This window comes from Eulemur rufifrons, chromosome 10, assembly GCF_041146395.1.
Source record: "Eulemur rufifrons isolate Redbay chromosome 10, OSU_ERuf_1, whole genome shotgun sequence".
Taxonomy (NCBI): Eukaryota; Metazoa; Chordata; class Mammalia; order Primates; family Lemuridae; genus Eulemur; species Eulemur rufifrons.
Genome location: NC_090992.1, coordinates 15,992,318 through 16,017,544, shown reverse-complemented (window position 1 = coordinate 16,017,544; position 25,227 = coordinate 15,992,318). Strand labels below are relative to the sequence as shown.

The following is a 25,227-nucleotide window of genomic DNA, read 5'->3' as shown; positions in this document are numbered from 1 at the left end:
CTCCAGCCTCCAGGGAACCTTCAGGAAGCACCAATCTAAATGCTGCCAGTCACCCTATGGGAAACAGGCCATGTCGGCCACATGTCCAGGCACTGGGGCCAGATGGCCTGGGGTGCCATCCTGGCTCCTCTACCACCCACACTTCCCTTGACTTCTTAAAGACCCCAGTTCCCCACCCATAACTAATAGTACCTACTTTCTAGTTGGCCTGCGAAAATTAGGTGAGAAAATGCACAGGACCTAGTACATAATACAACCTTGTTAAATGTTAATTCTCATCCTCATTATCCTACTCCACCACTTCCTCCATCAAACCTTTCTTGAGTCCTGCGGCTCACCTGCCCCCTCCTCTGAATTGCATGGCCTCTTACAGCTCATCAGGACATAATAGAGCACTTAATTTTGGTCTGTCCTGTCACCGCAGTTCATTACATCCGTCTTAGTCTGATCTCTCCACCTTTCCTGGAAAGATAAAATGAGATAATGTCTGTGGCAGGGCTTATCAATTCCCAAGAGTCCAGTAGTCAGAGAACACTGTTCTTATAATTTACGATTCTAAGCCTCTTGAGGGCAGAGATTCTGCCATCCCTCGTACCTTCTGCCCCGCTGGGGGTGGGGCCAGAGCCTGCTGTTTGTGTGCCCGCCGATGAAGCCAGTTGCAGCGTGGGAGCCCCAAAAGCGCATGTTGAGCTTTGTCCTCTGCCAGGTGTTCAGATCCGTCCACTCTGTCCTGAGCAGAGAGGAAGACGTGACCACCGGCCTCAAGGAGCTTATTATCTAGTTGGCAACACAGACATGCCAACATTTACCTTTTTTGAACATTGCCCTTTGCTATTGTGCAAAAATGAGGGAGAGGGCAAGGGAACAGGCTGGTGCCAGAGTACTTTGGGAGCAGAGAGGTACAGCTCACCCCAAAAGCCACCACTGTGGAAGCTTCTAGAATGAAGCCCAAACTCTTGAGCACCCCCTTCAGCTTTCCTTCTCCACACCTCCCCAGGGAGACTCATTGCTGCAGACGCACAGGGTGGCTTTCCGCTCCGTAAGCCCATCTTGTCATCGCCTGGCGGACGCCTCTGCATTCCTCAAAACCCAGCTCGCTCATCTACTGATGCGTGTGCTTTGCCACTTACGTTCCATGAGAGCAGAGACCGTGTTGTCCACCTTCATATCTGCTCTGTCTCTGCACACCGCACCACGCCCAGAACCCAGCAGGCGCTCAGTAATGAACATTTGAGACTGAGATAGATCAGTGACTATCAGAGGTCCCAGTGGCCACACAGCAGACCTGGGACGAAATCCAGGCATCTGACTTCCTGCCCAGCCCCTTCCTTGGTCTCTTAGTGATCCCCTAACACATGGGGAGAACGTTTCCTCTCCCTGTTCCTATTACCCTGGGGAGCAGGAAAGACTTCTATGTGAGCCAGACCGGCTTGACCTCGCCCAGGGGCATCACCGCAACCTTCATGTTCAGGGTGAAGAGAAGGCCCCAGCCCAGCCCAGCTCAGTTCCTCCTCCTAGCACATAAAGCATTTTTATGCTGCTCACCAAGCTGTCCATGGGTTTACAGCCACGGCTTCTCCACCCGGCACTTGGTTTTATTTATTTTTATGCTTGGATGCAGAGAGAGCACTTTTGCTACAAAGCTCGCGCTGCATTTGGCAATCTCCCTTCCCTCCTCCTCCCACCTCCCCCAGCTTCTCCATTTAGATGCATTTTCCATTTTAAGCCAGAGGTGAGATGTAAAGGGTATCCCTTGAGACCGCCAGATCTGGGGTCCGCCCTGCATCTCCCTGGCCTCTCTGTAGAGCTCTCTGACCCCTCAGGTCTAAGATGACGGATGATCTCTTGGCTTCTGGCCTAGGACAGAGCAGAAAGAAACTAACTCCTAGGTCCATGGTTTGTTTAGTTTGTTTTTTCAGATTTTTTTTTTTTTCTTTTAAAATGGAGAAGACCTACTAAAAAAGTCATCATTATGTTTCTAAACTGCAGTACCACCCCTACTGCCAGCTCGTGCTGCCCCCTCCTCACCAAATCACCTCACTAACAAGAGGATCAGCAGAGGGGGATCCCAGGATGGAACATCAGGAGAACTGGGGTCTGGCCCAACTTGGTCCCTAAAACTGTCTGACCTGGGGCTACCATTTACTTCTCCGTGAACCTGGCTCCTTCCTTGGAAGTTGGGCCAGCACCTCCCCTGGGAAGCTGAGGGAGTCAAAGGTTTCATTCACTAACCACGTAGGGGGCAGGGAAGGAAGATCAAGGCTACAGAGACACACACACTCCACTGGGGCTTACATCCGGGCCCTGCTTTTTGTTGCGCATTTGACCCGGGACAGGTTGCTGGGCCTCTCTGCACTCCCGGTGCTCACCGGGGAAATGAACATGCTGTTAGTTACATCTCGCAGTGGCTGTGAAGAATCAGAGAGCATGCAAATAAAATATTTAGTCTAGTCTGTGCCTTCTCCATTATTTATCAAGAATAGGAGGTGAGAGGCCAGAGGAAGGTCTCCCCCTGGCCCGCTGCCGGAAGTCCCAGCTCCCTCTGTGTGGGGCATGGGGATGGGGCAGAGTGAGGTTCGTGGCTCAGTCCCAGGGAGCACAGCCAGATCAGTGTCCCTTCCTCAGCAAGGGCTCTGTAAACCTGGAGGTGCCTCCTAACTTTTGTCCCTGTGACCTTCCTGCAGATGTGGGAAGAGGCCATCAGCCTGTGCAAGGAGCTGGCGGAGCAGTACGAGATGGAGGTCTTTGACTACGAGCTGCTCAGCCAGAACCTGGTAAGGCACCCTGGGGAGGGCTGACTCCCGGGTGCTCAGGGCCTTGGCCGCCCCTGAGAGCCTGGGGGAGGGGAACGGGGTCAGACGGGGTTAGGAAAATGGAAAAAGAATGGAAGCAGGACCTGCTCGAGGCTGGGGAATATTTCCATAGGGAGGTATTGTGGGAAAACTCTTCTGCGACAGTTCCTCAATGGAGTGTCGGGGACCTGCGTTTGCCGGGCTGCCGCCGCTGCTGCACACCCGATAAACGCTTTGCTACATTTGCAGTAAAAGTTCCACAAATCAGCAAACCAATTAAATAAAAACACAAATTTGTGCTTTCTGATTAACAGATAAATCACATCAAAATGCTCCCCATCTGGCTATTCCCATTAGCATCTCGATGCTCATGATTTGGTGGGGGAAGTGCAATGTGGGGAAGCCAGCCTGTTTCTGCTGGTGCTGCAGAAGCCAGGACTGGGCGGGGAGCTGGGCCCTGCAGGGAAATGCAGAACTCCAGGCTGCTTCCCTCCCCTCCCCCACGCCCCCCATGTATTTCCTGGCTGCTTGAGCACCAGGGCCCCTTCTTAGCCCATTTAGAGAGACCGGTCCAGCCATTTCCAGGGAACTATAAAATGAGAATCAGAATGTTAGAAGCCAATCACTAGCTTTTTTTGGCAGGGGGGGAAGGTATGGTGATCTTGTTAAAAACAACTGAGCTGTTAGCTGTTTTTACTGTGTAAGATATGATGCAAATACACATAGACACGCCCTTGCACCAAGAGACACGTGATATCTGCCCCACGTTGTATCCACATAGATGTTTGCCAACGTGGAGGCAGGTGTGCATTCATGCACACATACACGCATGCCCAAGACACATTCATGCACACCCTTATGTGTGTGCACATGCATGCACGAAGTTCACATCCTACAGGCACCTGTCTAGGTCCACGTATATCTTCCACACTGTACCAAATTGAAGATGCCATTGATTGTGAGATGCACCATTTTTTATGTGCCATGTCATGATTTCTTTAGGACCAACCACAATTGTAAGCTGCCATCAGGTTTTTCTTTTTGTTTGTTTGTTTGTTTGTTTGAGACAGAGTCTCACTCTGTTGCCCTGGCTAGGGTACTGTAGCGTCAGCCTCGCTCACAGCAACCTCAAACTCATGGGCTCAAGCAATCCTCCTGCCTCAGCCTCCCGAGTAGCTGGGACTACAGGCATGTGCCACCATGCCCGGCTAATTTTTTTCTATATATATTTTTAGCTGTCCATATAATTTCTTTGTATTTTTAGTAGAGACGGGGTCTCGCTCTTGCTCAGGCTGGTCTCGAACTCCTGAGCTCAAACGATCTGCTTGGCCTGCCATCAGGTGTAAAGTAAGATTCAAACTATTTTCAGAGATGTTAAAATATGAAAAACACACACCTCTTAGAACTGATAGAGTATATTAGGTATGCATACACAGGAAAACATCTATATCCAGAGATGCTTACCCATCTATATAGCCTCACAAACACATGCACCAGTGTGCATGGAGGTGGGAGCAGAGTGGCAATGATGGGGACACTGGCTGCAGCTGACTGGGCTCAGGTCCACACTTGCAGGCTGCACTATGAGATTCTATTTCTCTACCTGCAAAATAGAAATACCTGTGGGCTTGTTATGAGGACAATGCAAGTGAGCGTGCTAGTGCAGGTGACGTGATTAACACAGGACCCAGTATACTGGAAATATAGCTATTACCATCGGGACTATAGACATAGCCACAGATACGCAGATAGGTGCACTTGGCCCATTGGTTCTGATATAATGATAATGTCTTACTGTGGCCTCTCTGAGTTGAATGTGCTTTTGATACACATCTGCATTGTTATAAGCTGTGTTTTCTTCTCTTAGATCCAACAGGCAAAATTCTATGAAAGCATCATGAAAATCCTCAGGCCCAAACCGGACTACTTTGCTGTCGGATACTATGGCCAGGGATTCCCCTCCTTTCTGCGGGTGAGTCTGTGGGTGACGAGGGCCCCAGGGCCTTGGCATCTCACCTGTCCCTCTGTGCTTCGAGGATCTGCTTGTGCTCAGAAGCTGTGCCCTCCCCTGTCTGAGCGCTGCTCCCACCCCCAGTAGACTCCCTGATCAACCTCTCCCCCACCGTAATCACCAGCCCCTGTCATCTGCTGTGCTTCTCTAACACACAGCAATTAGAGCTGCCTGGTGAGGTGGTGAGCTCCCTGTCACTGGAATGAGGTGTTCAAAGAGAGACTGCATGATGTTTGCTACCCAGGAGTCACTGCAGAGCGGTTGTTCTCAGAACTTTTGGTTTCAGGACCTTTTTCTCTCTTCAAAATTAGTGAGGACTCCAAAGAACTTCTGTATTTGTAGACTGTATCTATATTTACCGTAGTAAAAATTAAAGCTAAGAAAAATTTTTAATATTTTTTCCATTTTTAAAACAATAATAATAAAAACCCATCCCATGTTAGCATAAACTGCGTTCGTAGAAAAAGTAGCTCTATTTTCTGATAAAAAAAATTAGTGAAAAGGGTGAGACTGTTTTACGTTTCTGCAAATCTCTTTAATGTCTGACTCAGGAGAAGACAGCGAGGTTCTCATGTCTGCTCTGCAGTCTGTTGTGATCACACATCACAGAAAGCCCCACTGCACACCCTGAGAGAGTGACACTGAAAAAGGCAAATGACAGCTTTTGTGTCACTGTAAAAACAGTTTGATCCTGTGGGCTTCTGGGAGGGTCTTGGGGACCCTCAGGGGTTCCCAGAGGCTCTGCACAGTTTCTGAGCCACTGCTTTAGCGGCTTGCTCATGCATTGGTGGAGAACTGGATTAGGTCACCCGTAGGCTTCCTTCAGTCTGCGAGTCTAAGGCGAGGAAGACAAAAGAAATAGCAAATCTGATCTTTGGCCTCGCTTGATTTGCAGTCTAGTCAAGCAGATGCATCTCTCACTGTTACCAGTCGATGTAGAAGTCAGGGTGGGCTACGGGTGTGATCACTGTGAGCAGACAGGGTAGGTGGTGACGGTTTCCTGGCTGCCCGTCAGAATCCCCTGAAGGGCTTAGGAAAATACATGTCCCTGGGCCCACTCCCTTACAGCCAATTCAGCAGGTCTGGATTGAGGCCTGGGAGTCTGAACTTTAAAAGTCTCCTAGGCTCCTGTGACCATCTGCAGATATATAGGGTGAGTAACAGACTTGGGTTTGGACAGAAGGACTCAGGGGCCATTTGAGGCAGTGCAGATGGCACAAATGTGGTCTGCAACAGGGTTTCTCAGCCTCTGCACTGTGGACATTTGGGCCTGAGTGGAGGCCGTGCTCTGTGTTGTAGGACATTCAGCAGCATCCTGGCCTCCACCTGCTAGGTTCCAGTAGCACCCTCACCCCCCTGTTGTGACAGCTAAAAAACGTTTCTAGACATTGCTTTTGTCCCTTGGGGGACAATGTGATCCACAGTGGAGAACCGCTGGTCTACACGAGGATACCATGGTTGGGAGGGGCGAGAGTGTGTTTCCACGGTCGCAGAGCCAGGAGCCAGGAGAGGAGGACGCGACATGCCAGCCCTTCCAGCCCACAGGCCCCGCTGCATGGCCGTTACAGGCAGGGGGGAGTTCTGTGGCTGTGTTAATAGAAGAGTGGGTGTGACACAGTGAAACTCGAGTGAGGAATTAACCTGGAAGCCGTACCTAGGATGGTAAGGCAAGAAAGTTCTCGGCGTCCACGATCTTCCCTCCCTCTAGACTCAGACTCTTCCTTTAAAGCAGTGATATGCCCAGCTAGAAATGAGTTGTGAGTTGAGCTCCTCCTCCCCGCTGGTGGGGAAACCAAGAGAAGAGGGGTCTGCTGGGGGACCCCCAGCCCTACGCTCATCGCACAAGCTCCCAGCTGTGTGCTTGGGCCACGTCCTTCACGTCTCTGCCCCGGAACCCCTGACAGGTGTCATCTCTCTGCAGAACAAAGTGTTCATCTACCGAGGGAAGGAGTATGAGCGGAGAGAAGATTTCCAGATGCAGCTGATGAGCCAGTTCCCCAACGCAGAGAAGATGAACACGACCTCTGCCCCTGGCGATGCTGTGAAGAACGCGCCAGGCCAGTGTATCCTTCGAGAACGCCCCAGCCAAGGGCCAGCCTGGGCAGTCCTGCCGGGGCTTTAGCCCACAAGGACCCACCTTAGAGCTCAGAGCTGCTGCCAGAATCATTGCAGTGGTGCCACTTTTAGTGTCCAGCATGGAGTTCAAAGAGCCCATCTCGGTACCTTGTAGATGTTGCACACATGGAAGAATTCAGTCTCTCACTCGTGCGTTCATCTGTGCGATGTCCACTCCCAAGGCCTGACCCTGCGCCAGGCATTGTGCAAAGCACTGGAGATTGACACTCACGAAGTGGTCCCACCTTCAGGGAGCTCGCAGTGTAGCCAGTAAAAGAGACACTGAACAACTAATTGTACTATTACATATCTATTTGTAAAAATAGGATCCATGCCGAGAGGAAGCCTTCCAGGATACTGAGGTTGAGAGGGCAGGGAAGGCTTCCTTGAGGAAGGTGACGTTCGGAGGGAAGGACGCCTGTGTGCCAAGGCCTGTCATGGGAGGGAGCGGAGCAGGTTCCGAGAACTGAGACGGCACCACACTGCTGCTCTAAGATCAAGCTCCTGAGTGAGGCCTGCGAGTCTGTCCGTGGTCCACCCCCTGCCCGCCTGTCCAGCCTCATTGCCGGAGCTCTTCCTTCTCTTTCTCATGTCCCTCTGACCACACTGGCCTTGTTTCTGTTCCTTAAACACGCCCAGCTTGTCCTCACCCTTGGGCCTTCACATTCTGTGTTCCCTCTCCCCGGGACGCCCTTCCTGCATCCTCGGAGGGCGGCTCCCTCGCCCGTCAGGTCCTCGCTCGCTGCTGCCTCCTGCACGCGGCCTTCCTTGGCCTTTATAATGTCTAACGTGGCCTTTTCTGGACTCTCCATGACCCTGTTATCTCAAACCCTGTTTATTTTCCTTAGAGAATTGATCTCAATTTGTCATTGTCGTTTGTGCTTGTTAAAGGCGCGGGAATGGGAGCTAGGACGTCAGCTGCGCGAGGGAAGACACTTGCTCTGCCGTGTTCCCTGCAGCGATCCCCCCACCCGTCTCCCACGGCGCTTGGTACAAAGTGACCTCAGTAGATATTTGTTGATTGATAGAAAAAAAAAAAAGGCAGAAAAAGAAGGAGGAAAGAAAGAGAGATGGATAAATAGAGAAAGGAAGGGAGGAGGCTGGCAGGAAGGAACCTGCTCACTTAGGGGACACAGAGCACGGCTGCGGTCACACAAGATAACGCGAGTGAGGTTGGGTGGGGTGTGGTGCTGATGGACACTGAGGCAGCAACGCGTGGTGTCCCGGGGCCAGGAGCTGGCTCGGGGCAGCAGGCAGGATGCACTGTGGCCAGGAGCACACGGAAACGCAAGGCGAGGCCAGCTGCTGAGCCGGGGAGAGCGGTCACTCAGTCCGGCTCCCTGCATTGCCCCCGTTAGCACAAATTAAGTCACAGCCTTTAAAATGGGGTTGACAGGTCGCATGGCTGGCCTGCCAAGTCTGCTGAACCTTAATCCAAGTATTTTTCCCTGGGGTGATAAATATGCACCTGTGACCTTTTCATCGTGCTCGCCTGCCCTTCCCGCCTCCTCTGCCGTGGTTTCGTGCAGGAGGAAATGCAACTAGCCTGGCTGGTTACAAAGGGGAGTTTGGTTACAGGTAAGATTAGCACGGGACGAGTACTGAGGCCCTTTGAAGTGGACGTCCTGGTGCTGACCAGCTCTGTGGCCTTTTAACCTGTGGTGAGGGAGGGGGCGTGTGTGACTGGGCCATATCGTCCTATTTAGGCCCCTTTCTTTCCTCCTGTTTCAGTGCTAAGAACCAGGTGCAAGAGAAAAGGGGAAGGGCTCACATTTGCTAAATGTCTTATTCATGGGACTGGGGGCTTATAACCATTATTTCCTCAAACCCCATAAAACCCTTTAAGGGGGTGTTCATTTTCCCTGTTTCATAGAGTAGGAATATGGGGAGGGCAGAGATGTAAAGCAGTTCACCCAAGGTTACAAAGCTAGTTAGAGATAGAGTTAGTGCTTGAACCCCAAGATCTGTCTCCAAACCTGTGTTCTAGCACACCATCATCTTTCGTAAGTGCTGTGGGGGCCAAAGGATGGAAAATGATTCCGGTTGGGAGTGAACGTAGTTGTTTTGGACTGTGGTACTTGACATCTACCCAAAGGATTTGCACGGGAGAGATGGTGAGGAGGGAAACGTTCCAAGCACGGGGAGTAGTGGGATGTGTTGGATATCCAGAGATAATTAATGGTGGGAACGTGCATTATGGCCATATCAGCCCGGCTTTGAAAGCCAGCAAGAGGAGTTCTTGATTCCTTAGTCGGCAGACATGTCAGGCCCGGGATATGATTTTTTTGAGTTATGGGGTGGTCATCGGGCAGAATAGAGGGAGGAAAGAACTTGAATACCTAAATGAGAGATATGGGTAAAGAAGAAATGGAAGGTAGGGAAAGGGAAGCAGGGCTGGGACCAGTGACCACTGACTTTGTTCATTTGGTTTGCCATATTGTCTGCTGAATGAATGAATGAATGCATGAAGACAGGTCCAGAAGAGGCATGACAAAGGTCTGGCCCACACAGTGCCTCTCCACTATGCCAGTGGCAGGCATCACTAATTGATCACAGAGCTCTTTCCCACTGAGCCTGGATGTGGCTCCTTACAATCCTGCTGCAGCAGATGCTTTCAAACGTTTAGAGTCAGAGTGAAAAATGGCATTTATTTACATGTTACAAAGCGGTGTTTCTCCAACATTAGCATGCGTGTGAATCACCCGAGGGTCTGAGTCGGCAGCTCTCAGTTGCTGCTGCTGCTGGTGGTCAGAGGACCACCTCTGAGTGCAGAGTCTAGAGTAAAAGATTTCTGAACTTAGGGTTAAAAGAACTAAGTACAAGCCCCGATCTGTTCTTACAAGCTGTGTGACCTTCAACAGGTTGCCTGGCTTCTCTGACCTCCATGGGGACAATTTAGATTAATAATGCCACTCAGTGAAATTGGAGAGATTAAATCAGGCCATGGGGAGGTGTATTCTGCAATGGATTGAGAGCTATAAATTCATTAGATGGTATCACTGTTGATGATAATATAGCAATGATAACGGCAATTAAGAGCCACCACTAGCCAACTATGTTAGCAGGAGCTAAGCCCTGGAATAGGGTTGCAGGTGACAGGCAGCTCTGACGAGGACCTTGGTGACTGCACATTGGTCATTAGTACCTAGTTGGCAGCCAGCAAACTGAGCTTGATCGTGCAATAAAAAGAAGGCCTGGCCTGGAAGGTCTCAGCTGGGACCTGCTAGGCTTGGAGCTGTCCCTGCAGCCCACAGATGTGTTCTAAGTCCTTAACTTCAGGGATTCCAGACATCCAGTGTTTCACTGTCCAGCCGGTCTTGGATGAACACCCCAGGTTCAAGAATAAGCCGGTGCCTGACCAGATTATAAAGTAAGACCCACAGCACTCTGGGAAGACGAGTGGGGAAGAAAACCATTCCTCGGGTCTTAGGACAGCCCCAGTGCCCTCTAGTCCCCTCTCTCTCTTAGCCAGTTTGTCCCCCTTTACCTCTTGGGAGAATCACCCCCCAATTAGGTAGGCGCTGCCCCTTACAAAGCTGAAGCGGAGATGGGTGGGAGGGACAGGTTCTGGCTCAGCTGTAGCACAGCGAATACTCTGGAAGCGTCCGGGGAGTCACTGAACTGGATGAGGAGAGCCTGTTGCTCAGGTTGGTCCCAGAGTGGCCCCAAGGAACCTGCAGGCAGAGGGCGTGGCTGGGCAGGTGACAGGCAGAGTGGGGACAGGGGGGCCTTGGTCATGCTGAACATGTGCTCCCAAAGAAACATCTTTTCAGCACTTGTGAATGTTGTACGTTGACAGTGGGTGTGTTCAGGCTCTGATAAAGGGACATTAGAGGAAGCAGCGTGAAGACAGGTAGGTGTCCCTCTGTTCTGTATCAGCTTTCAGGGTCATTGGTGAGGCCATGAGCTGGGGGCTCTGAGGGACACAGGCTGCATCCCTCCCAGATGCCCAGCCCACCCTCCGATGCCCCCATATCCAATAGAGCACCTTAAGTGTCTTAGAATAAGTCCACAACTCTGGGTGGAGCAATCAAAAAAATGGGGAAGAAGGGCCCTTTCCTTCGGGGGAGGCAGCCCCTCCCAGCAGCCTCACGCCAGTGCCACGGCCAAGCAGGTGTAGCTCCGCTTGGATCTCAGCCTCCCCTCACTGTCTGGATCGGGCACCAGGGTCAGGGGATGACAACTATGCAGCTAGCACAGCGTGTGCCGGCCCCGAGTTAGAACCTCGCTAGGGATTCAGGAAGACTGATTTGGGGGGATGGCTGTGACAACTAAAGAAATCCTTTAAGGACACCCCTGGGACACTAGGCTCAGACCATAGGTTTGTCTAGCTCCTTTGTTGGAGTCACAGGAAATGATGACCTAGGCTATCCTTCTGCATTAATGCTAGAATTCCAATTGCTTAGATACTTTAGGGATGCTATGTTCTTGTGAGGGCCTAAGTCCAGTCTACCTTCTAAACTGCCGTGCTAGAAAATCCTGTGCCAGGGTCACTTTCATGGATGCCAGAACACAGAACCTGATTTTAAATGCTACTCCAAGGACTCTGCCAGATCTCCAGTTTACTGTAACGAGCCTCCCTGGACAGTGCAGGGTCGGGTCAGGTGTCAGCAGCCAGACACAGCTACCAGGAGCCTCCGCCCCTTCTTGTCTTTTAGCTTTTACAAATCCAACCACGTGCAGAGATTCCACTACTCCCGGCCTGTGCGCAGGGGAACCGTAGACCCCGAGAATGAGTTTGCTGTGAGTATCTCCCCTACCCTTGTTCATTCCCCTGGGCCACCTTGAGCAACCAGAGCGTGCATCTGCCAGCCTCAGAGCGGGAAGGAACTTGATCCAAAGCCAAGGAAGATGAAACTAGCCCATGGATACAATGACACCCATTCACAGTCTCTTCCACTGGGTTGGTTTTCTCATTTCTTTTTTTTTTTTTTTTTTTTTTTTGGTTTTCTCATTTCTGAAGCCTTTTCTCTTTTAAATGGAACCTGGGCCTGGTGTCACATACATCCTTTTCACCACAGGGCACCAACACCACTTTTCACCTACCTTTCCAGCAGGTAGAAACCCTCAGGCTAAGAGGGGGGTGTTGAAGTCAAACCTCCCAGCAGACACCAATAAGAAGCCACAGCAACTCAGTCATCAATGCATCAATGTCCCCTGAGCTCTGGTCCCCTGTTTGTGTGTGTTTCCCCACAGGCCCTGCCTTCTATTCCCAAGGGCTGAGGCTGGAATGAGGCTGTGACTCCATGTCCCTCTCAGCTCTTTATTCTTAATATTTTGAGAATCTAACAAACACCATGGACCCTACCCCTAGAAAATGCCAAAGGACACATTCAATATTACCTGAAAATTCAGACTGTTAATAAACCCAGGTTAAAATTTACTTAGCCCAAGTCCAAGGAGAGCTTAAACTTAGTGTTGGGAAAGAGTCTTAAGGGTAAGGTGAGAGTGTGTTTCTGGGTCTTGCAATATTTATTCCACTTTCGGGTGGAAGAAAGGCCTGGGGGCCTGGCTGGGTGTCTGCCAAGCTTCTCTGATACCCAGGTTTCATAAGTGTGTTGCTTTCCTGCCCTTGCCCCTCTGCCCACGGACAGTCGATGTGGATTGAGAGAACCTCCTTTGTGACAGCGTACAAGCTTCCGGGGATCCTGCGCTGGTTTGAGGTGGTGCACATGTCCCAGGTGAGTCCGGGGCATTCGTGGGGGCCTCTCTTCCTCTGATGGGCAGCCTCAGGAGGCCACTTTACAAAGGTGACATGTTTTTATTTGAAGGTACTGTGGGAGTCCCAGAACTCCAGTGCAGGAAGAGACCCAAGGCAGCATCCAGAGTAGCCGCTTTGAGATTTTTTTTAAGCATCAGATAACTTTTCTTTTCCCTACAAATGAAACTTTCCGTCCAGTAATGAAGCTGATGAATGGGGAGTCTCTATAGTGGGGGTGGGCCATGGCAGAGGGCCTGGAACTGCATCTACTCGATCACCCTCCTATACTCCTTCCATCCCAGAAACTCCTTGGGGAGCACCTGTGCAGTATCCCACTGTGAACCTATTGTATAGTGTTACAAACCGAGGCTCAGGGAGGAGAAATCACACAGAGCCAGAGTTCTTACTGGAATCCCGATGTTTGAACTCCCTTGTGCAGATGGCATATAGTTTGCTTCTCAGCACATCTTAAGGTCTCCATGTGCTCAGGCAGCCAAGGATCTTGTAGTTCCCAAGATGCAAGGGAAGGGCCACCATGGTTATGGGGAAACCTTATAAACGGGGACATGTTCAGGATGTCCTATTTATTTATTCATCCAAAAAATATTTAATGAGTACCTAATGCATGTCAGGGACTGTTCTAAGACCAGGAGTTTCTGCAGTGGAGCTCACATTCTAGTGGGAGAGACAGACTACACAGTCAAAGTAAATATGTAATATGCTAGATGGTGATAACCATGATAGAGAACATAAAACAGAAAGGTGATGGATGAGGATTGCTATTTTAAATAGGATGGTCAGGGAAAGCTTTCCTCTAAAATGGCTTTTGAGCAAAGGCCTGGAGGAAGTGAGAAAGGGGTCCATGCAGACATTGAAGAGAGGGACCTTCCATCAGAGGGAACAGCAAGTGCAAAGGCCCTGGGACCAGAACATGCTTCTGTCCAGATCCAAACAAGTGAGGGGTGATTAATAGTAGTCTGGTACCAGATCACGCAGGACCTAATAGACCACCATACGGACTTTGGCTTTTCTGCTGAGTGAGACAGAGCCATAAGCAGAGAAGGGATGTTGCCTGACTCACGTTTTCAAGCTACTGTATTATCACCATTGAGACCATCTCACTCCAGCCCTTAATGCCCCGTCATTTTCAGAGAATTCAGTAGCTCAGTACCACTCCAACCTCCTTTTCATAGGCATTGCCTAGACCTTGGAAAAACATAGCAGTGGTGATGACAGCAACAAGCATTGTTTTGAGTATGGGCTAAACTGTTCACATGTATGGTCTCCTTTAAACCCCTTAATGACCCTGTGAGGTAGATCTTCTTATTCTCCCCATTTACAGATGAGGGAACTGGGGTGGAGAGTGAATTAGTGGGTCATTCAAGGTTAGTAAAAGAGATAGGGTTTGGCTTTACCTCCCGTATCAGGCACCTGGACTGGACCCATTCTCTGCTTCATCAAAGTGTCCCCAGACCACCCCAGCAAGTAGTACCCTGGGAAGGAAGAAAGTATCTCTGCCCTTGGTTTATGGGACATGTGGCACATGAAAAATTTTAACAAGTGTCCCAGGCACTGGGTCAAAGGCTTTATAGCATTATCCCATTTAATTCTCACAAAATCCTGTAGGTAGATTAATCTTGTTCTTGAGGTAAGGAGTCAGAAACTTTCTGCGAATCTGTAGCCTCTGCCCACCAGCCCTGGCTGAGCCCTGTCCCCTGGTGGTGCTCAGCAAGGCGCCTCTTCCCCTTCAGCCATTCCTGCTAGACTGTACTACTGCATTTCTCCTCAAATCTCTTATCATCTCCTGATAGACTACCTAATTTTCCTATTTGTTTATTCCTAACATTAATTAGTAGAATAGTAAATATAATATTTTGGACTATAAGCTACACTAAAAGACAGAGATTTTTTGTCTGTTTTCTTCCTGCCATTTCTCCAAGGGCTAACAATAGTCCCAGGCCCATAATAGATGTTAATGAAAAATACATAAGTAAATCAATCAGTCAATATGTAGACACCCATAATTTCTGAACTGGTCACCTTATTTTATAAACTCACATTCTGAATTTAGGAAAGAAATAGTCAACATTTTTTACTTGCTCCTTCGCCCTGATACCTTCGATAAAAGGATTGGGAAAACATTCAAAACATTGACCAGAGTGAATTTATCTTTGATAGCCTCTCACATATGAGTTACCAAGAATTTCAGGATGTCTCAGACACAAAAGTTTAATGCCCTGCTACATGACTCTATTTCCAAGCATTTGTGTTTGTGTTCTATGAATTTACATCTTGTTCTCAGTTATTTCTTTCATAAATTGTCATGACCACAGTATTTTTTGTATAGAGAGGTGTTTTCTGATTGGCTGTTCTACTGATTGTAAGTTCTACTCATTGAGGATTCATTTCTTGTTCTTGGCTCTGAGAAATGTGGTCTTTACAAGGTGCCACCTGATCCAGAGTCAGAGATCCAAATTCAATATGGTCATCAACAAGCTGTGTGATATGTTGGACGAACACTGTGTATCTCTGTAAATAATGATTGCAAAACTATGGAATTTCAGGCTAAAAGGGATCCTAGGGGTCTTTTAGTCCAAATGCCATAAATTTAAATACCTTCAGAGCCCAGTATGATAAGGTAAGATATATGAAACAGTCACATTAAGCCATTAGGGAGCAGCGGGGGCTGTGGCAAACTGTAGTAGCAGCCCCTTCCCCCACTGAGTTAATTTCTAAAAGTGAGAATCACTGTGCTAGGTAAATGCTAGACCCCCGCAGTGCTCCAGTTTCTGTCTGGTTCTTCCTGGTTCTTGTCCAGCTGTACTATTTTCCATATGAGGAAACTGAGGCCCAGAGATAGGACTTGAACTACCAAAGCAATCTGAGGCAGAAATCCGAATAATAACCCCACCTTTCCTGTGCAGCTCATAGAATTCCTAGGGAGATTTAAGCAGACAGTATTGGTAAAATGCCTTTGAAAACTATGAAACTCCACCTAATTGTCAGGGATTGCGATCACTTCCTCTTTTGTGTGATGTCCTCTCCCACCCCCCCAAACACACGCACACACACTTGTACATTTTTTTCCAAAGCATTTTCCACTAATAATTCTTTTTCCCTTCACAGCAAGCTCAGCAAGGGTTATTATGCCTATACTGCCAACTAAGAAACTGAGGCTCAGCTTAGGAAAGAGACCATAGATTTGAGGGCTTGACTAAGTCCCAGCAGCCAGTTAATGGCAAGTTTGGTATCAGAGAAAAACCAGGAATGCTCGAGTTCTCTCTCCAGATCTGCCACCGTGTGCTCAGGGACATGGGACTTAACCTGCTGTTGAAGAATTAAATGAGCACGAGTGTGACATGCCCAGCATGGGCTGGCACATAGGGGGCAATGGATAAATGGAGTCATCTTCAATATCATGATCATGACTTTTATTCCTGTTACCAGCTTCTGACGTCCAGGCCTTCCACCAAATGTATAACCCCATAACCATGCTCCAAGAGGTATATATTTGGTCTACACAAATGTCCTTAGGTGAGAAGCCAAAAGTATTTTCATTCTCTGTTCCTGACAGCTGTGATGAGGATAAAGATCTGGGAATCCAAAAATAGCTTCAAAAATGAGGAGGAAAGCCAATCAATAGCTCTTTCCATTTTTAATGACTCACCTTAGAGCCTGAGTCTTTCAGATATGCCAGGCTATTGTTGAAATCCAGGTGTGATGCAGGGCTCAGTCCAAGCGGTGGTGATAGATGTTCCTTACAACTCAGTCTAGACTTTGGCCCCTTAAAGCTCCTGCAGGGCTGGTCTGTGCTCATGACAGATATTAGACTGTGGGTTTCAGTGTGCAGGATTATGGACTGCAGCCCCTGCCAGGGCAAGCAGCATTCCCCTCCCGTTCACATTGTGTGTGTCTGTGTGCAGGTATAGGGGGTGTGTGTACTGTGTGTGTGCATGTGTGTGTCCATGCATGTGTGTGTGTATGTGCATATGAAGACTCAATTCTCTGAAACAAATTCAATAAGTATGTTGTGCGTCACATACAACTCAATTCACATGCAGTGTAAAACTTGATTCTAGCACCACATGAGTTGCACATAAAGCACACAGAAAACAATAAAAATATAACAAATTTTCCATTAAATAAGAAAGGATTGTTTTGTTTTTGAAGTTTTTATTCTATTTTTATAATAAAACATAGTGGCCCCAGGGAAAAAAATTTTTTTCTAGTGTGGCAATCAATGTGATAAAATAGCCAGTTAGAAGATGATTTATGTAAGCCTCAGGGTGACCACAAAACAAAGGCCTATAATAGATAAACAAAAGGTAAAAAGCAAAGGTGCAAAGCACACCACTACAAAAAGCCAGCAAACCACAAGAGAAGGAAGTAATAGAGGAGAAAGGAATAATTAATCTATAAAACAACCAGAAAACAATTAACAAAATGGCACTAGTAAGTCCTTACCTGTCAATAATTATTTTGAATTTAAATGGATTAAATTCTTCAATCAAAAGGCATAAAGTGGCTGAATGGACAAAGAAAAACAAAACTCAACTATATGCTGCCTATAAAAGACTCATCTCACCTTAAAGGACACTCATAGACTGAGAGTATAGGAACAAAAAAAGATATTCCATGCCAGTGAAACACAAAGAGAAAAGGGATAGCTATGTTTACTTCAGACAAAATAGACTTTAGGTAAAAAAAAAAAAAAACTGTAAAAAGAGACAAAGAAGGTCATTATATAGTAATAAAAGTGTCAATTCATCAAGAGGATATAACAATTGTAAATATATATGCATGCAACATTGGAGCACCTAAACGTACAAAGCAAACATTAAGAGATCAGAAGGGAGACATAGATTGCAACACAATAATAGTAGAGATATCAATACCCCACTTTTCAATGTTGGACTGATCAGCCAGCCAGAAAATCGATGAGGAAACGTTGCACTTTGCACTTTAGACCAAATGGGCCTAGCAGACACAGACAGGACATTTCACTGAACAGGGACAGAATACACATTCTTCTCAAGTGCACATGGAACATTCGCCAGGATAGGTCACATGTTAAGCCACAAAACAAGTCTTAACAAATTTAAGAATATTTGTACTCAGTTTTATTTGTTTTAGTTCAGTTCAGGGATCAGCAAACTAGGGTTCATGGGCCAAATCTCACCTACCACTTGTTTTTGTAGAAAGTTTTATTGGAACAACCATGCTCGTTCATTTACATATTGCCTGTAGCTGCCTTTGCCCTACAATAACAAAGTCCAGTAGTTGCAACAGAGACCATCTGGCCTACAAATCCTAAAATATTTACTATCTGGCCCTTTGACAGAAAATGTTTCTTGACCTCTAGTTCAGTTTTTTACTCCGGAGCCCATTCTCTTGCAGACTACACTGTTTGGCCAGTTGGCATCTGATGGCCCTCTGTATTGCTTTCTAAGAGGTGTTGGAGAGGTATTTAGTTTTATCTTCCCAACTAAACCGAATCTGCCTTGGAACAGCAACTGCTCTAACAGCAACCAGCCTTAGGATCTACTGTGTGCTGGGCTTGGCGCTCACATTGCAAGCTGCTCTGATCTCTCCAGCTAATTAACAGCTCCCACATAGTAATTACTCAACCAATACCTGCAGGGTTGAGTTGGAGCATGTTTCACCCAGGTAATAAGAAGGGAAAATCCTCTCTTGGGCACACTCAGCCTCTGAAACCTCAGCAAGTGCCTGACACTTTCTGCCTCTGCCCTTGCAGAGAAAATGTTTTTCTTGCTAAGCAGAAAGTCAGCCCTTCTCTCCCCAGACAGAAAACAGCCCCCAGAGCTCACTAATTACAACAAAATCCTTCTACAGCTCCCCAGGGAGCATGGCCTCATTTGAATTTCCACCCCAAGTAAAATCAATGCTTAATAATTATATCTGTCTTTAAAGCGACCTGCTAAGGCCCTTTCTTCTGGGTGATCTTGTTTTCAACAGACCACAATCAGTCCTCTGGAGAACGCCATTGAGACCATGTCCACCGCCAACGAGAAGATCCTGATGATGATCAACCAGTACCAGAGCGACGAGAGCCTCCCCATCAACCCGCTGTCCATGCTCCTGAACGGCATCGTGGACCCTGCCGTCATGGGAGGCTTTGCCAAGTATGAGAAGGTGAGAGCTTCCTCACTCCAGGCCTGGTGGGGACAGAGCAGTGGAGGGAGGGATCATGTTGCTGATCCTACTGTGGCTTTCCTTGTCCCCCAAAGGGACACTCAGCTTGCACCTCATTTAGCTCCCAGCATTTCTTCAGCCTGGTGTCTTAGCTGGCTGCCGTCTCCTTCCCGCCCTCATGGCCACGCCCTGTGCTAGGACAGGCAGGGGCAAGGCTCATTTGGGGCCCTTAGCCCACTGGGCAGATCCAGCAGCTCTGCGAAGGAAAGGCTCTGGGATGACTGAGACAAACCATAAAAGGACAGGGACCACAAGTCGAAGTACATGCCACTTGGATAAACCCATCCCTTCCACAGAGGATTTGAAATGATGTATACAAGTGGAAAGAAACAAAACTCAGAATATATGAAAAGACAGACAGACCAGGAGATCAGGTGTAATCTAAATGTCTAGGTCAGAATGGCCCTCCAGAAAACTCCACATATGTGAACCACATATTTCATTTTTGAGCTTTCTGGTGTCCGTGGCAAAGAGAGAATTAGCATCCGTTATGTGGGGTGGCAGGGGGAATACCAGTTTCTTAGTAGGGAGACATGGGTTCCCTGGCATTGAAGACTAGAAAGTCCTTACTTGGTTTTCACATAGCAGACATTAAAGAAAAGATGGACTCTCATTGTAATAAATCTCATGATGAATTTCCTGTTATCTTTCCTCTGTTATTCATTGACGTAAAACCAAGAACCCAGCACAGTAGTATTGGGACTGTGGAGTCAGTCCTTCCAGCCGCCCCCAGACGCCCCAGGCAGTCGTCACGGGGAACTTCTTGCTCAGCCTGAGGAGCGATGAGCTGTGCCTGCATGGCTGTGTGCACGCCTTAAGGACAGGAGCCCCAGAAAAGGCTAAGGAGCTGACACACTCGCTGGAGCGAGGGGAGCCCTGAGGGGAGCCGGAACACCCACTGAGTGAAGCTCCTACTGAGCCCTTGTCCTCAGAGCACGGTTCTCCCACTTGAAGGTGCATCAGAACCACCTGCAGGGTCCCCACCGGACCCCCAGAGGTTCGGATTCAGTAGGTCTGGGCAGGAGCCAGAGAATTTGCCTCTCTAACAAGTTCCCAGGTGCTGCTGCTGCTGCTGCTGGCCTGGGGACCCCAATTTGACAACTACTTTTCAGGACTTTGCAGCCCATTCCCAGTGGGTGCTGATCAGAGCCTCCAGGCACAGACAACAGTGTCAGTCCCTACAGGTGTCTGACTGTTGTCTCCTCCCAATGCCTGTGACCTCATCCCTGCCCCTCTCAAATCAAATCTTCTCCCAGTGCCAAAGAGACTGGTTGTGGGGTCCACGCCAAATGAACAGGGGTCCCCAAATTCCTGTCTGTCCTCCCCAGGCCTTCTTCACTGAGGAGTACATCAGGGACCACCCCGAGGACCAGGACAAGCTGAACCGCCTCAAGGACCTGATTGCGTGGCAGGTAAAGCAGAGCTGGGCTCCTTCCTGTCCCTCACCATGGTTCGCCGGCCCTGAGCTGGGCTCTAGCTGACACGGCCTAATTTCACATGACCTGCTGTCCCTTGCTTTTATAGCCTCTTCTGACTCTATGTCACACCTGAGCTCGTTCCCCCGGAACAGAGGTTGGGGGTGCACGGGTGCAGGGCAGCAGTGCTGTGCTGCGTGTTGCTAAGATTGCTTTATTTGATGTTGAATTGAGGAGGTGGCTTTTCACAGTGGGACGAAAGTGAACACGAGCCCCCACACACCCACCAGCACCTTCCCCCGACACCCAGCACAGGCCAATCAGATAATAGAAGACGTGGGCCCCCACCCCCACCTCTCCTCCTCCTAGGGCTGACCCAGTTTGTTGCCTTAATGCTCCGGAGGATCTCAGGTTTTGAAAATAATTGAGGTCTGTGTTTGGTTGGCCGTGGGTCAAAGGGTCTGCAGTGCACACCAGCTGCTGCTCTCAGCCAGGGGACGTAGAAGGCACCGCCCTTCCCACTGCCCTGCTCTCCCGGGCTGGCCTCTCATCTTCCTCTCTGTCCCTTCTCTCCTTGCATCCCTCTCCTTCTTTTGGATTCTTTCTTTCCTCCTTTCTGTGCGTCTGTCTCTGCCTTTCCCCCTCTGTCTTAGAAGCCTTTTACTGCCACCCCAGGCTCTCTGTCTTTTGTCTCTCCCCCACCCCCTTCTTATTCCTCTCAGCTTCTCTTCCTCTTCTCTTTTCCTCTCTCTCCCTCTCCCTGCAGAAGCAGCAGTCTGCTAGATCCCTCCCATGGAGGCTTTCAAAGGACCAGGCTTCCCCTCCCAGCCTGGGGCAGCCCCTTCCTCAAACATCACCAGCTCTGGGCTCTGGCATTATGCAGGGGCGGCTGCGGAGGGCAGGGGTGGGAGGCGAGTGGTGAGCGCAGGGGCAGGGAGCAGAGCTTGCAGCTGCCTGCCTCCCTCCCTTCTTGCCAGTCACTGTGCAAAGAAAAGCAAGCTTTTGTGGCAGGGAGTTTTTGTTACTCTAGGGAAATCAGGGAATGAGAAGCATTGGGTGCAGCCTTTTTTCTTAAAATAAGGATTCCTAATTCAGGTCCTTCTCTGCCTCTGCCAATTTATGCAAAGTGGGGCTTTAAAAATGAAACACCAAGCACTGCACAGACATACTTTTTCTGAATGCATTTTGTGTGTCTGTCTGGAATTTTCTCTCCGTTTTTACTTCTTCGTGCCACCTGTGCAACTCAAATATCCCCGAGGTCCCAGCCTCCCAGGGTCATCATGCCCTTTAATATTCCAATAATGATATTCTCCTTCACCACCTCCAACTTGGGAAGCAGGAAGGCCAGGCTTTGATGGGTTCCCATCCTCAGATATTCCTGGGGTGCCAGGGAAAGCTAACATGTCACACAAATTCGCATCATTGTTGGGTATCACTGTCAATTTATACACTGCCCTGGTCCTCTCTACTGGGGACCTCTTCCCACCTGGTAACAGCTTCTCCATGCTGTGTCCACCACGTCCAGAGAATGGACCTCACTCAGCCTCACTGCACAGCTAATGCCAGGATGTACCTTCTAAGAAAATTCTACCAATGTCTTGGATCTAATGAGAGGGGCACTATCAACAAGAAGGGAACCTTTGAAAGCAGAGATCTCATGAAGATGGTACTGCTTCTGAAACCCATTAGCCAGGCACCTTCAGACAGCGCCCCTAGCGGCCAGCTCCGCACCACCCACTGCTCCCAAGCCACCTTGTTACAAGAGGCATACTTAGCCCCCAAAGGAGGTTGTCCTGGACCACGTCCCTCCCACCCAGAGCCCAGACACCCTAACTATGGGCACCTGCACTCAAAAGATGCAGCCCTGCTCATGGTGAAGGCTGCCTTTTACATCAAGACACACAGCAGACGAGCTCTTCCTCATCTATTCCATCCCAGTCGTTCTTGCAACCTGTAGCCATCGAGTCTCTACTGTGTGCTCGACAGGCGCAGAGCCAGGCAGCAGAGATCGGATGGACAAAATTGGGCCTGTCCCTTGCCCACTTGGAGCGTCATTCTAGATTAGCTCTTGGTTTTGCAAAGCCAGATACGCTTTGGATTTTCTCAAAACATGGGAATCTTAGATTTCAAAGGGGAATGAATATACTTGCACCTCTAGCAACCCAACAAAGGCTGAAGCTTTCAAAGTGCATTTGCTGTTCAAGATTTCACAGATTTCAAGACAGATAGCTTCTTATTTTTTTTCTTATTTTCCTCTATATTTATTAGCATGAAAAGATGTCTACAATACATTCTTCTTTTAGACTTTTTATTGGAAAATATAACATACAGAAAAGTACACATAAAAATATACAGCTCACTGATTTATCACAAAGCATACACCCTTGGGACCACCACCCAGGTGGAGAAATAGAATTCTGTTGGCGCCCCGAGCCCACCTTAGGCCTCCTTGCAGTCATCATCATCTTGCCTCAAGAGCGATCACCACGCTGCTTTTAGAGTAGTGATGTCCTTGCTTTTTAAAAATAGTTTTACCACCCAAGCCTTTATTCTTAAGCACTATATTTTACTTTTGCTTATTTTTTTACCTATATATAAACAAAATCACATAGTATGCATTCTTTTCTGTCTAACTTATGTTGTACAATATTATGTTGGTGAAATTCATTCATTTTGTTGTACATAGCTATTTATCATTCATTTTCATTGCTGTATAGTAGGCCATATAGCTGGATTGTGTAACTATACCAAAATGTATTTATTTATTTTTCTACTGATGGAGAATTGGGTTGATTTCAGTTTGGGGCTATTATGAATAAAGCTGTGCTGAACGTGTATGTGTGTGTTCTTTTGGAACACGTATGCACAATTTCTGTTGGGTGTATACCTAGGCGTAGAATTGCTTGATCATAGTGTGTGAGAATATTTAGCTTTAGTAGATAGTGACAAACTTCTGTCACCATAAGTTAGGTTAGTTTGGCCTGTTCTTAAACTTCTTATAAATTGTTACTAATATTATACAGTATGTGCTGTGGTATGTCTGGCTTCTTTTGTTCAACTTAATGCCTTTAAGAATCATCCAGTTTGTTGCATACATAGAGGTTTGACTTTTTTGTTTCTAAGTGTTATCTGTTGTACAGGTATGCAGTATAACAATAATTTACCAATTTATACATTCTCCTGTTGGTAGACATTTTGGTTGTTTTCAGCTTTCATAAGTAAAGTTGCTATGAACATTCTTGTTCTTGTCTTCGGCATAAGCACTCAATTCCCTCGGTATACATCTAGTTGTGGAATTGCTGGATCATGCATATTTACTAGATACAAGAAGTAGTTTTCCAAAGTGGCTGAACCAATTTTCACTCCCACCAACTTCTTTTTTTTTTCTTAAATGACATCCCTTGAGTCATAACTCCCACCAACTTCTAAGAGTGAGTTGCTTCACATTCTCACTGACACTTGATACTGTGAGTATTTTTAATTTTAGTCCTTCTGGTGGTTGTATAATGGTATCTCAGTTTAGTTTTAATTTACCTTTACACATGCTTACTGCTAATTGGATTACCCTTTTGTGAAGTACTTGTTCAAATCTTTTACTTATTTTATTGAGTTGTCTTTATATTATTGATTTATAGGAGTTTATAGATATTCTAGATATTAGTTGAATTAAACCAATTTTACATACATGACACAAATCTCCCCTGATCATAATATATATTATTTTCTTTTGAGACAGGATTTCACTGTCACCCAGGCTAGTGTGCAGTGGCATCATCATAGCTCACTGCAACCTCAAACTCCTGGGCTCAAGCAATCCTCCCACTTCAGCCTCCTGAGTAGCTGGGACTGCAGGCTCACACCACCACATCTTGCTAACTTTTTTTTAATTCTTTGTAGAAATGGGGACTCACTATGTTGCCCAGGCTGGTCTCGAACTCCTGGGCTCAAGTAATCCTCCCGCTTCAGCCTCTCAAGTAGCTGGGACTACAGATGTGCGGCACCGTGCCTGGCCGGCCGTCTTATGATTTTCCATAGTTTGTACCTTCTGTAATGGGACTCCCTTTTCAATCCTGGTATTGGTTATTGGTACCTTCTGTCTTCTTGATTAGTCTTTTCAGGGGTTCATCATTGTTATGTCTTTTCAAGAACCAACTCTTGACTTTGTTGATCTTCTGTGTTGTAAGTTTATTTTTCTTTTTCATTCATATCTACACTTTATTATTTCTATCCTTTTGGTCTCTTTGGATTTAATTTACTGGTCTTTTACTAATATCTTGAGATGGCCACTTAGCTAATTAATTTTCTCTCTTTTCTAATATTTAATACTAAAGCTATAAATTTACCTCCATTTACCATCTTAACTATATCTCACTACTTTTTATATGTAGTATTTCCATTATTCATTTTTATATAAAATCCATCTCTTTTTTCCATGAATGGAAAATCTTTTCTGTTTCTATGTATTAATTAAAATTTTTTAAAAATAATGTTTTCTTAGTCTCTCTTTAGTTTATGTTTCTTCCAAATTCTTTGGTTTTTCTTTCCTTGCTCCCCTCTCTCCTTCTTCCCTCTCCCCTTCCTTCCCTCCTTCCTTCCTTCCTTCCTTTTATATTGGAGAATTCTCTCTAATATGTCTGGTGATCCTTGGCCATTTCTTCATAGTTAAGAGTGGGGCTAAATGAACATGTGTAACCATGAGAGGGAGCCGTGTCAGCTGGGTGGCATTGCTGTATGGTAGCTGAATGATTCACAAATGTCGGTATCTCCATGGGACCATTCACCTCCTCCAGAGTCAGACCCTTCCAGCTGCTGCAAAGGAAGATGATCCCGACCGACCGCTGGGCTGCTGGCTGCTTGGGGCCTGGGCAGTGCAGGTCTCGCTATCCAGTGCAAACTTTCCATTCAACCCCTCATTTCCAGTCTGGCTCCTCATCCTGCCCCTGTTGTGCCTGGTGGTGCTGAGCCCACAGCCTCTGGTTC

At 47.6% G+C, this 25,227-nt stretch overlaps 1 protein-coding gene across 1 annotated transcript in view; it reads left to right on the top strand.

The window, feature by feature from the left end:
* The window catches only part of DOCK2 (dedicator of cytokinesis 2), a 389,839-nt gene that overhangs the window by 356,342 nt on the left and 8,270 nt on the right, over positions 1-25,227 (top strand). The window contains exons 39-46 of the mRNA XM_069484225.1: positions 2,685-2,774; positions 4,660-4,764; positions 6,725-6,866; positions 10,207-10,288; positions 11,577-11,661; positions 12,513-12,599; positions 18,596-18,772; positions 20,161-20,244. Coding sequence (XP_069340326.1) covers positions 2,685-2,774; positions 4,660-4,764; positions 6,725-6,866; positions 10,207-10,288; positions 11,577-11,661; positions 12,513-12,599; positions 18,596-18,772; positions 20,161-20,244 — 852 coding nt within the window. The remainder of the gene's footprint in view (positions 1-2,684; positions 2,775-4,659; positions 4,765-6,724; positions 6,867-10,206; positions 10,289-11,576; positions 11,662-12,512; positions 12,600-18,595; positions 18,773-20,160; positions 20,245-25,227) is intronic.